Genomic DNA, 12,573 nt, shown 5'->3' on the forward strand with positions numbered 1-12,573 from the left:
TATACACTGGAGTAAGGTAGTTGTAAAGCTGTCTCATAATATGGTGCTTGGAAGTATAGTCCACAGCTGCCTCTGCAAATGTCTTCTCAAGAAAACAGTGTACAGTTTAACACTGCCTGTATCCAGCTTACCAAAAATGTAAAACAGTCCAGGAGTGCCACCAGTGATCTAATGCCAAAGATGAATAAAGCAAGAGAAACACACTTTGCTTCTGTCGATATTACCTTTAGTGTTCCAATGATGTGGGAATTACAACCTTTCCATCCATCTAGTGGAACCAAAATGCAGAACCCACTTATCTTGCATCAGGCACAGCTAAAGATGTCAAGGATTCCAGTTCCCATTAGAAGAGACTCATCCTGTAAGGCAATACCCTCAACCCCCTAGACAAAGAGCCAGACTGGATCAAAACAGGGCCACCAAAGGTGCTTTAGATGTCCAGTCAACACTTGCAATCCCATCATTATGGAAAATTATTATTGTTGTTGTTGTTTATTTCTATAGCGCTGTAAATGTACACAGCACTGTGCATACAGATAATCAAGTCAATAAAAATATAAAACCTGCCAATGGTGTACAATCTACAAAATACATATAAACAGTAGGTAGTAATATAGAATAGAATTAGTTAAAAAAAACAGGCAACAATTAAAACATCAACATCCACTATCTAATAAATCAGATAAATATTCACACAATGCCTGGGAACGCTTCCCTGAACAGGGTGGTCTTCAACTCAGATTTAAAAGTTGTCAGTGAAGTGGTGACCCGTGTTCGTGGGGGAAGAAAGTTCCAGGAGTGAGGGGCAGCAAGTGAAAAGGGACCCAAAACCCATTAGGCAAACCTAAATCCAAAGAACTTTGCAGCTACTTCTTCTCTGCACCCAAAGGCTCCTGCTGCTTTCCAGACAGGGGTGGCTAGATGGGATGCAGCACATGACAAGCTCTTCTTGAAATAGCAGTGGGGCCAATGGAGGGGAAAGTTACTGTTTGGACTACAACCATCAGCGTTTCCTGTGCAACGTGACCACTGACTATGTGGGCTGGAGGATTCTGGTTGCTATAGTCCAATCCACCCCACACATTTTGGGGATGGAATAGAATTTGAGAAATTTTTTGTGATTTACTCTGATGGGGCCTGCTGAGCAAAGTCAAAAGCCTTTCTGGGCACGTGTGCCATTGGATCCAACCACCATCTACTTTCCACAGCTGGCACAGAGGTAGAGCAGAATCTCAGTCTCTGTCTCTCATTCCCTTATAGCCAGTCTTTCCCAAGTCCTTCAGTGGTGTCTTCTCTCACTGGGCCTTTTGAAAGAGGGTGCCCTTCTTGGTAAGGCATTACAATATCCATCCTGTCATAATCAGGATGGCTGGGAGTTAAGTTGATTGTGTTTTCCCCTTTCTCCCCCACCCCTATGCAAAAAATGCAGTACATTCCTTTATGCAGGTTTCCATAGAGTTAAACTGTTCCTACTTTTTTTTCCTTAAAGAGGTCAGCAAAAAGTCGTACAATAGGGGTCTCATGTTCATGAACTGTGAAGGAATTTTAAAAAATTTCCCATGGTGGGGCTGGAGTGCAGCAAAAAAGAAAGAAAGAAAGAAACTTGGGGGGAAAAAGATAAATAAAACAGGCTAGGGACTTGGGGGGTAATTTGTAAAGACATATTGCCTCGCAGATCCTAAACTGAAACATGTTATTCCTTCTCTCGCTCCACATTTCTCTCCCCCCACCTCTTTTAATAACAAAAATGTTATATCTAAGCTTTAATTGCTTCAATCCTACTAAGCAGCTCCTTTTAAAACAAACGATTGTATATATTTCTTTGGCATAGGGAAATCCTTCTGACTGTAGGTTCATATTATTTAGACAAGACCTCTTTCAGAAGTAAATGCCATTCTTAGCATAGGGAAGTACTTTAGGTCTAAAGGGGTTAAGAAGGCCTCCTTCCATTCAGAAACATGCAGGGGTCCCACCGTGGCAGTTCCAGCCTTTAAAACTCTTTCCAGCTTCTTTTTTTTTTCCCTTCCCTTCTAACAAATCTGTACGACTGCCACCAGGACATAAGAAGCGTGTGCCTGTCACAGAAATAGAGTTTACTTTTTCCAACTTGTTGTTGCGAGGCAGGGTATAAATACAACCAACTCTGACTTGGACGAAGAGCCTTTCGCTTAAAATAAGGGAGATATTTCCCAAGACTTTTAATCCAACAAGGTCCAGAACAGACTGCACCACGACGTCAAGGTGAAAAAGAAGTCCGGGGGAGCTTAGAGAAAGCAGGTGTAGACGGCACCTTTGTTTTAGCTTCTTCTTTTTTAAAAAAAATCAGGCATACAGTAACATCCAGACTCACACACACATACCAGGATCCAATTGTTGATTTTAATTTTTTTTTAACAAAAATTATTTGGAGCCATTGGGAGATGTCCTTTTTCAAACTTTTGACACAATGGATATGGATATGGATACTGTCCGGGGAAATCCTATTGCTGCTCGAGTTCCCTCTAAAAGGTTCTGCCTTGCCTCCAATACGGTATTCTCATGCGGGGATATGTCCAAATGATATGAATCCCAACCTCTGGGTGGATGCCCAGAGCACCTGCAGGAGAGAGTGCGACACTGACCTGGTGAGTGATGCACTTTTGTTTCCTCTTCTTTCTGTTGCCTTTATGAATAGATAACTGGTTGATTGTACCACTTTTTGCTTACTACAGCAAAGGATACTTTTGAATTCAGGGCTGAGGAATCTGTGGTTCTCCAGGTGCTAATGGGCTACAGATCCCATGATCTTTCACCACTGGCCTGGCTGGATGGGACTGATGGGATTTAGAGTCCATCTTCTGGAAGCCCACAGGTTCCCCATCTCCCATGTGGATAAATGAGTCCTTTTTTTATCTAGACAGCATTGAGCAAACGTAAGTGAAGGGAAGCTTTTAAACCCTGATGTGGACTCCAGTTACCCATGCACAGCTGGACTGGCAGCTCTCTTCTTCAGGACAAATGTTTGCCATGGCTGCAGGTGGAAATTAGCCCTCACCAGCTCCAGCATCTGGCAAAGTCAGCCACAGGGAGCTACTGCACAGAGTAGAAAGCATGGATAGATAGATAGATAGATAGATAGATAGATAGATAGATAGATAGATAGATAGAGAGTATAGCCACAGGATGAACATTGCTGGGTGTTGAAAGCCAATCTGTGCCGAGTTCAGTTAACACTGGATTTCACATGTGTTGCTACAGAACTTCCTCTTCACTCCCCCGCCCCAGCAATCCTCATTTGCTGAGCTGCTATATTAATGGTCCTCCCACAACTAACTTGCCTCAACAGCTACATTTCAAGATCTCTTGCCTCTGTTGAACCCCAGAAGAACTTTGAAACATTTTACCCAACCCACATGGGTTTCCAGAGGCTGGGCTAAATATTGTCCTCCCTTCCTAGCCTTGCCATGGCCCAGCTGCACCTGTTTTTAAGTCATTTTAAGAAAAAAATGCTTTGGTGAAATTGACAGATTGGCCAGAGCTGTCTTGAATGATGCTTCCATATCAAAATGAACTTTGCCTGGCATGCTAAGAGTCTACTTATTTGGTGGCTGGCTCATCCAGCTCATCATGGCATCCCAGGGTTCATTTGTGTTCTTTACATCTCATATTGTTATTGTTGTGTGCGTTCAAGTCATTTCTGAGTTAGGGTGATCCTAAGGCAAACCTATCACATATCTGGGCAGAATAATAAAAGCTGCCTGTCATCATCACTGAGTGCACCGACATCCTCCAATGCCACCTGGCAAAAGAAATCCTTGCAGGATGCAGTGTACAGTTAACATAGTACCAACAGAGTAAAAACTTTTTTTGGCATTCAGATGACAAGCTTCTACTGATACAGTACTGTGGTAATCTGTGACCCAGTGAAATCAGTGGCTTTCCAGGACATCTAGCAAAGTACAGTCACCCCTCCATTTTTGCGGACTGGAAGTCCACAGTCTCGATTATTTATGGAGGGGCAAGTCCCATTGGCTAAAATGGTCCGTATGCCCATGGTGTGCATACAGGACCGCATAGCCATTTACGCCTTTGGGGCTTGAATACATGCAAGTTTCCATTTTCGCTGGGGGGGGGTAGGTTTGGAACAGATCCCCCACAAAAACGGAGGTATTTTCCCTGTGCACTCCTACCTAGAAATGCCAGAGCCAGAACCCATAGATGCATCAAACTTTCTGCTGGCAAAACATGCATACTGGGTGAACTGCCCATGATAACCTAGGCCAAACTTTTTTTTTATAGTACCAGCTACTGTTATCTGCAGTATCTTAAATACTGGTATTTCTGTTCCAAAAGAAAACACTGATATAATATGAGGGTGACATAATCTTCCTAAAAGACTTTCATCTGGGATATATTTTTATTAAAGTATTTATTTTTTTGTAGACATTTCTATACTTGCATTTTGTCCCTGAGATTTCTCCATGATATTTTAAAAACAAAGCAAAACAAAACAAAATTTAAATAACCCAATAATAACAAAAATGTTGTTCTTTGCCTTCAAGTCATTTCTGACTTATGGCAAACCTAAGGCAACCCTATAAGGGATTTTCTTGGCAAGATTTGTTCAGAGAGGATTTGTCATTGCCTTCACTTGAGGCTGAGAGAATGTGATTTGCTCAAGCTCGCCCAGTGGGTTTCATGGCCAAGCCAGGAATCAAACCCTGGTCTCCAGAGTCCAACACACAAACTATTAGGCTCAGTAACAAAAATAGCAATTATCCATAACTCACAGCCTCATAGGTATAAACATCACAAATTAGCATGAGCTAGTTTTTACAATCCAAGTGAAAGACCTGTCTCCATGTCCCCACAAAACTAACTTCAGGCAGTGTGGGACATGAAGCAGAACCTCCTCTGAAGATCTCAGAAGTCAGTCAGGGTGAAAACATTCATTTAGATACCACAGGGTCAAGCTCTCAAAGTGACAAGGTTCTAAAGGTGACAAGCACCTTATAAACAGATTGGGAGCTAGTCCAAGAAAACCAATAACAGGTAAATGGTATTCTGTGTTACACCTCAGCAGCAGTACTTTATACCAGTTGTAATGTCCAGACACATTCCTTGTTGAGTGTGCTGCAGTGCTGCAACCCACATGTGAACAAAATGTGTGTGATATCTAAGCATGTGTTGTCTATCTTTTCCACTAGCCACAAAGGGGTCATTCTCACTGGCAGAATAATGTGGGTTGTGATTCGGCTCCGCTCCGTATCTGTACCCGATTTCAAAAGATTCCTCGTTCTCACTATAAAGGGGATCTTTTTTATGCCAGTTGAATCGGTTTTTATTTTTTTATCCCCATTTGCGCTGAAGCCTCCTTGCTGTCCACGCTGGCCTTGGCTTTCTCCACGCCAGCCTCCTTGCTATGCCCACTGGCCTTGGCTCTGCCCCCAGCTTGTGCTCCATTACCGGCTTCAAACCGGGGATGGAGGAAGCTGATGATGGAGCACAAGCCAGAGGCAGAGAGCCAAAGCTGGCGGGGGTTGAGCCAAGGGAGAAGCCAAGTCCAGCGGGGTCAGCAAGGGGAGAGGGACAAGGCTGGCAGGCACAGAGGCAAGGTCAGGGGACCCGGGAGGAGGAGGACAGGGCCCCCTCTTTTTTTTTTGGAAAAAAATAAAATTGATCGAAAAATTGATAAATTGGTCAAGGAACTACTTGCCTTGGCAAGTAGTTGCTTGACCAATCTACTGATTTTTGATTAGTTTTATTTAAAAAAAAAGACAGCAGCCCTCTGCCATTTGCCCCTCCCGACAGAATGAATTGATTCTGATCTGGTGTTCCCATTTATTGGACACGTGTTAGAATCGAGTCTTCCAAAAAGAACTACCAAAATTGTGCTATCGGAAATCCCTGTTTTTTTCCTTTTGCCCCACTTTATCACAACAGAATTCAATCAAATAAGGATTGAAATCGATTCCCAATGGGAACGAAGGTCATATAACCCAATTTGCAATTTGCTTTAAATTGTAGTGGGAATGACCACATAGTTGTGTAAAAGCACTTCTGAACATATTCACAAAAACAAAACAAAACAAAACAAAAACACCTTGGAGCAAATCTGGCTCCAAGAATACTTTCAGGTAGCATTCCTCATCTTACAGAGGGAATGCTAGCCTACCAACAGCAGGCTATACATTCATTCCCAAGTCAGCTTTCCTAGTAACCCAAAACATTTGTATTGTCTGGACAAAGTCTCAGCTTTTTTAGCTCACATTTAGTCTGTCCTATTCCTAAACTGGAGTTAAACAGGATTAGCTCCTGCTCCACTCCAAAGATACTTTTGGGCTCCAAATGCTACCAACTCCAGCAGCTATGGCTAATAGTCAATGATGATGGGCACTATCACTGAACAATATCAGGAGGACTAAAGGTTCTCCTGCCACTGAATTAAGGGTTTCTGATGCTTTATTAACATCTAACATCTCATGAAAATGAGAAATATACAATTGTCTCTTCCGATTTGCAGGGGATCCATTCTGGACCCTCCCCCCAGCGCAAATCAGAAGAACCACACATATTGGAGCCCCATTGTTTTTAATGGCTGTGCACGCAATTTTGTCCCTCCTGGCTTACCATCTACAGAAATTCAAAACCGCGAATGGAAAGTCAGCAAATCTGGAGGGACAACTGTAATGCAGTCTGTTAATTTTGCCTTTTAATAGCAAGTTATTTCTGACATATTTGTGAAGAACTGTGCAAATGTTTATGAGTTCTTATCAAAAATGAACTGAACAAACATCTTACTTGCCTGCATTGGTGCAGATTAGCAGGTACAGCTAAAACCAGTTGTAACTACCTGCCACATAGCTCTTAAAGATTATGTGCCTAATAGAGAAGAGAGATAACAGTCCTACTTCAACACCACACATGGCTCAGTACACATGGATTTAAATTCAGACTTTAAAGTGCTAAGCACTCTGAAGCCTTTTGCCTGGATGGGTGACTGATGGGTTATTTAGACTTTTTTTTAAGACAAGTATCTGAATAATCTTACTTACACATTCAGGTTTGGTCATTTACATTCTTTTTACCACATCTATATGCATCTCTACGAGCTCTGTTGCCCACATGTGTTGGCACTCGAATAAAGATGGAGTCGATGATGTGGGTGTATTTGAAACATGTTCAAGGCATACAGAGTTTTATCCTGGGTCTATTCGCATCAGTTATTCGTACATCCAACAATGTGAATATTTTAGGAAAACTCGGAAAAAAACCCTGAGATCGATTATCCCAGGTTAAGTGGGTTTTTTGGCAGCCTTTCACAAATTTTACTCGGGTGCATTTGAAATGCAGGTGAACAACAAATATTCAATACACATTATACTGGGATTATTCTCACCATCTGAATAACCCCTGTTAGTTCTATTTTTCCCCACATGCAGCTTTTTAAAATCTCAAGTTCTTTCCACCAAATTTATGAAGAAATTTATGAACTTTGAAACACTCATCTATATAAAAAAATACAAATTAAGTGTTCACCCTTCCCTACAGTGCAGTACAGCGAGCCCTGGGTACCCACTGGTTTCAGGACTTCCCTTGGATACCAAAATCCATGGATGCTCATGTCCCATTAAATACAATGACTGATGGCCTGTGGAAGATGACTTCAACCTCCTGTTTCATATAAATGTTAAACACCAAAGATAGCTTATCTGGATATAGATATAGATCATATAGATAGGGGGCACAATGGGATCTTGTGGCATTCTATGAGTCAACACTCAAGAGGGAGTCAGAAATATCCTCCCCCCGCTCCGGCAATATCAGCTCCTTGAAAGACATACCCAGGTATGACTAAAAGCAACACAAAACAGTTCTGCCATCCCCAACCTAGCAACACCTTTTGAAAAAATATCATGGCTGGTAGCTCTGAAAGTTGTGAGCCTAAATATCCTGAAGTCACCCAGTCCTGTCTGATCTCAGAAGCTAAGAAGGGTCAGGCTTTGTTCATACTTGGAAGGGGGGCTGCCAAGGAATACCAGGTGCTGCAGGCTATATTTCAGAAGAAGACAATGGTAAACCACTACAGTGTATTTCTTGCCTAACAAAACTGCCTGGAATTCATGGGGTCACCATAAGTGACAGGCAACATGAAGGCAGGCACACATACAGAGGACTGGAATTCACTGAAAGGTCCAGAAAAACCAATAGGAATGCAGCAAGCACCCACCCCCATCTAGTTCCTGGTTGAGATCATCAGCTGATTCTCCTAATATGCACATTTTATGCAAAAGAAACTGAACTGTATAGTGCTGTGCATGTTTACTCAGATGTACCATGAATGGAACCTGCTCCCTAGAAACGTAGCTTTAGAGCTTTAGATTCTTATCAGTTGCATATCAACTACACCATAGAATACAGTTTCATTATTTTCTACTCAGAGATGCAGCCATAAAAGCACTTTGGACAACATAAAGATGGATGGATGGATGGATGGATGGATGGATGGATGGATGGAATAAATAAAAGTATTAAGGAACTGATAAGGTGGCCAGTAGTGGTCTCTTTTTGGCATTTAGATTATGCATACCTGTATCAAATTGTATTGGTCAGAATTTCTAGGTGACATATCAAGATTTTCTATATCTCCTCTCCAGTTCTGGGGAAAAAGTGAGGTAAGATGCACACAGTCCTGGCCCAGAAGAAAACCCCTACCTTGGTCACCTTCTGTTTACAAGGCAGAGCTCAATGAGTCTTCAGCATGCCTGATGTATGGCCTACAGTCACTTTATTAAAAAATGCAGTGGATCTGTGCTTGCTTAATTATTGTTTTCTACTTCCTTAGGAATGTGAGACTTCTGAGAAGTGCTGCCCTAATGTCTGTGGAACACGGAGTTGCGTGGCAGCCCGATACATGGATGTTAGGGGGAAAAAGGGACCTGTTGGGATGCCCAAAGAGGCTACTTGTGATCGCTTTATGTGCATCCAGCAAGGTTCTGAGTGTGATATCTGGGATGGGCAGCCTGTTTGCAAATGCAAAGACAGATGTGAAAAAGAGCCAAGTTTTACATGTGCATCAGATGGGCTCACTTATTACAACAAGTGTTACATGGATGCAGAAGCATGCACCAAAGGCATTACTCTCAATGTCGTGACTTGTCGCTATCATCTTACCTGGCCAAACACCAGCCCCATCTCACCAGAGACAACCACTCGCCCCACTACTGCCTATATAGAGACAACCATCACTGACATCCTTCCACCTGTACTTGTCAATAACCCAGCCCACCAATCTGTCTACATAGGAGATACTGTTAGTTTTCTCTGTGATGTTACCGGACGACCTAAACCAGAAATCACCTGGGAGAAGGAGACTGAAAGAAATGAGAAAATTGTTATGAGGCCCAATCATGTCCGTGGGAACATTGTCGTCACCAACATTGCCCAACTAGTGATCTATAATACACAACTGCAAGATGCAGGCATCTACACCTGCACTGCCAAAAACCTGGGTGGCATCCTGAGAGCAGATTTCCCACTCTCAGTCCTAAAAGGGGAGGCTACCTCTATGGAAACCACTCATAATAAAACCCATTTTCCAACTGATGAATGCCTCAAGCAGCCTGACAGCGAAGACTGTGGGGAGGAGCAGACCCGGTGGTATTACGATGCAAAGAAAAACAACTGCTTCACTTTCATCTATGGAAACTGTAACAGCAATTTGAATCACTTTGAGACCTATGAAAATTGCATGTTAACTTGCATGAATGGCCCTGTCAATGTCTGCAATCTGCCAGCCCTCCAAGGTCACTGCAAAGCCTATGAGCCCCGGTGGGCGTACAACGGCTTGATGAAACAATGCCAGTCTTTCATTTACGGAGGCTGTGGAGGCAATGAAAATAACTTTGAGAGCAGAGAGGCCTGTGAAGAGATGTGCCCTTTCCCTAGGAACATGCACTGCAAAGCTTGCAAGGCTTGCAGACCACGCCAAAAACTGGTGACCAGCTTCTGCAAAAGTGATTTTGTTATCCTTGGTCGTGTGACTGAATTGACGGAGGACCAAGACTCAGGGCATGCACTAGTGACTGTGGAGGAGATTCTAAAGGATGAGAAAATGGGACTCAAATTTTTGGGCAAGGAACCCCTAGAAATTACTCTTTTGAACATGAACTGGAGCTGCCCGTGCCCCAACATAACTGCAGCTGACGGTCAGCTCATAATAATGGGCGATGTCCACAATGGGATGGCTGTTCTGCAGCCAGACAGCTTTGTGGGGGCCTCTAGCATCCGGCGTGTTCGGAAGCTTCGTGAGGTCATCCACAAGAAAACCTGTGAGCTACTAAAAGAGTTCTTAGGACTGCACTAATATCCTGCTTGTATCTTTTCAGCTTTCCAGATCTGTGTATTATATAGTGCTAACAAAAGGTAGGCTAGCCTAGAGAAATTGAAAAGCAAATTTGTTTGCTGATAGATGTTATGCGTTATTACACAGAAGCCATATATTAACTCATTAATGGTGTGTAGTAATGAGGCAGAAGCCTTTTTTGGCAAGCACTTAAAATAGCAGCAAACAGCTATTAGTCTTTAGATTTCAATCCTTCTATTTGCTTAGAAATGCCATCTGGTGATCATCACATAATACCAATGCAGCTTTCTTCATAAAAGACCAAATTCATAGCATTCTGTTTGGTTTAGAGCTAAATCATATACACTGTTGTTCTAATGGTAATTGCTCTCATTTGGAGTATAGAGATATTTGTGAAAAACAGCTGAAATGTCTAATATTCGTAAGTAGGTTGTAAGAGAAGAACATGTAAATTATTACCTATGTTCACCATAATTATGCCAGTTAAACCACTCCATCACAGAATCTGTTGTTATCAGAAATAGAGGCTTTCCCCTGAAAGTATCTCTTTTAACAGATGTGTGCCTAGCAGATTTTTGTGGATTTTACAAGTCAAAACAAATTCACACTGAAGTCAAATTACAGCATGTCCCTAATGCATTCTGTCAGACAATAAGCACAGGAGCAAAACCAAACACTACCTGTCACATTGCACATCTTGATTCACAAAAAATAAAGGCATCAAGTCTAATACTGAAAGTCCCTTTATGAGCTGGGCATAATCTGCCACCTGTTTTTGTATTTCAAAGACCAACTTTACTGTAGTACTGCACAAGCAACTGAACACACATTTTGCAAAATATACAGGGCCTCCCACACCTAAACACAAGTTAGGAAGAGGAATAGGCCAGGCATCCTGAGCATACCAGTAAAAGCAGGAATACTGTTCTTCATATCCACTTTGTGGGTACTTCCCCATATGCATTGATTGTGGAATTGCCATACAACATTATCTCACTTTTCACCAGGCGTTACATCATTATTTTCATAGGTTTCAAGCCACAGAAAATAACAACAATAATAATGATGTTAGACAGAGTCCCTTTGGCCATTTAGACCAACTCACTCAGTGCAGAAAATCTAGAGCTACAGCTTATCCAACAGATGGGTGTCCAGCAACTTTGGACTGAAGCCCATCAGCAAGGGGGAACCCACCCATTTGCCAAGTAAATTGTCAAACTGCTATTGTTTCTAAGAAGTTTATCACGTGAGACCAATAGTCTTGTAAACTTAACCTTCCTAGTTCTAGTCTTGCACTCTGAGGCAGCAGAGAACAATTTTTTGCCTCCCTCTCTATTACAACCCTTCTAGGTATTTAACAAGTGCTACCATGTTCGCCTTCAGTCTTCTCTTCTCCAAGCTAAAGTACTCAGTTCTGTCAACCTTTACTTACAGTTATCCATTACTCTATCTGAACTCATTCCGATTTTTCACACTTAAATGCAGCATCTGAAAGTAAATGCTCAATTATGTACTGCTTTTGACTAGAAAACTGTGGTTCTTGAATGCATCTTAAAATCACATAAGCAGTACAGGTATTAGCCACCACATCATGGTGCTGAGCTGTGGTCAGAATTCCAACATATGCCCTGTTGCCAAGCCTGCTTTACACCATTCTGTACTTTTGAGTCACTTTCTCTTTCAAAAAAGGCCTCTTTGGGGGAGGGGGAGGAAGTGTGAAGAAATTCCCCCTCTATAACCCAAAGCGTTTGGGGGGGGGGGGGGGGAATAAAAAAATCCAAGAAAATTGTTTTAAATGTTTTTGGCCCCTGCTCTAAATCCAGATGTTTCCATTTATTTCTGTTGAATGTCATGATAATTTAAGGCCAATTTCCCACTATGTCAAGGTCTTTGCAATGTTATTGATGCCCTGTTTTGTGTCATGTGCATATTTGATCAAGATTCACTTCAATTCCCATCTAAGTAATGGGGGGGGGGGGAGATGTCTAAGGGTTCAGGATCTGAGCAGAGTCTTCCAGCACATAACTGAAAACATCCCACCAGTCTGATTAGGAGTCATTGCTGAACACTCATTGTATATAGTTTTCTCACCAGCTACAAATCTCACTGACAGAATGGAACAGCAGCATAATCTCCATTCTGGTGCCAGTTGCATTAGGACTTTTTTTTTTTTTTTTTTTTTTTTGCCTTTCTAAAGGGCTCAGTTTCAACATATGCCATCCTACCAT

General features: G+C 42.1%; 1 protein-coding gene across 1 annotated transcript; it reads left to right on the forward strand.

The window, feature by feature from the left end:
• The first annotated feature begins 2,040 nt into the window (after nucleotides 1–2,040).
• Nucleotides 2,041–12,031, forward strand: WFIKKN2 (WAP, follistatin/kazal, immunoglobulin, kunitz and netrin domain containing 2). The gene is made up of 2 exons (XM_089537417.1): nucleotides 2,041–2,624; nucleotides 8,825–12,031. Exons 1-2 carry the CDS (start codon nucleotides 2,421–2,423, stop codon nucleotides 10,343–10,345), a joined length of 1,725 nt encoding a protein of 574 aa, XP_089393543.1. The 5' UTR covers nucleotides 2,041–2,420; the 3' UTR covers nucleotides 10,346–12,031.
• Nucleotides 12,032–12,573: the final 542 nt, after the last annotated feature.

Source organism: Sceloporus occidentalis, unplaced genomic scaffold (genome assembly GCF_023333645.1).
Source record: "Sceloporus occidentalis isolate IW3139 unplaced genomic scaffold, rSceOcc1.0.p SCAF_1, whole genome shotgun sequence".
Classification (NCBI taxonomy): domain Eukaryota; kingdom Metazoa; phylum Chordata; class Lepidosauria; order Squamata; family Phrynosomatidae; genus Sceloporus; species Sceloporus occidentalis.

Excerpts from the sequence above, each read along its gene's own strand:
- WFIKKN2 (XM_089537417.1), top strand. The coding sequence starts at position 2,421 with ATGTCCTTTTTCAAACTTTTGACACAATGGATATGGATATGGATACTG. Across the intron at positions 2,625-8,824 it reads GAGAGTGCGACACTGACCTG|GAATGTGAGACTTCTGAGAA; the intron begins GTGAGTGATGCA and ends CTACTTCCTTAG.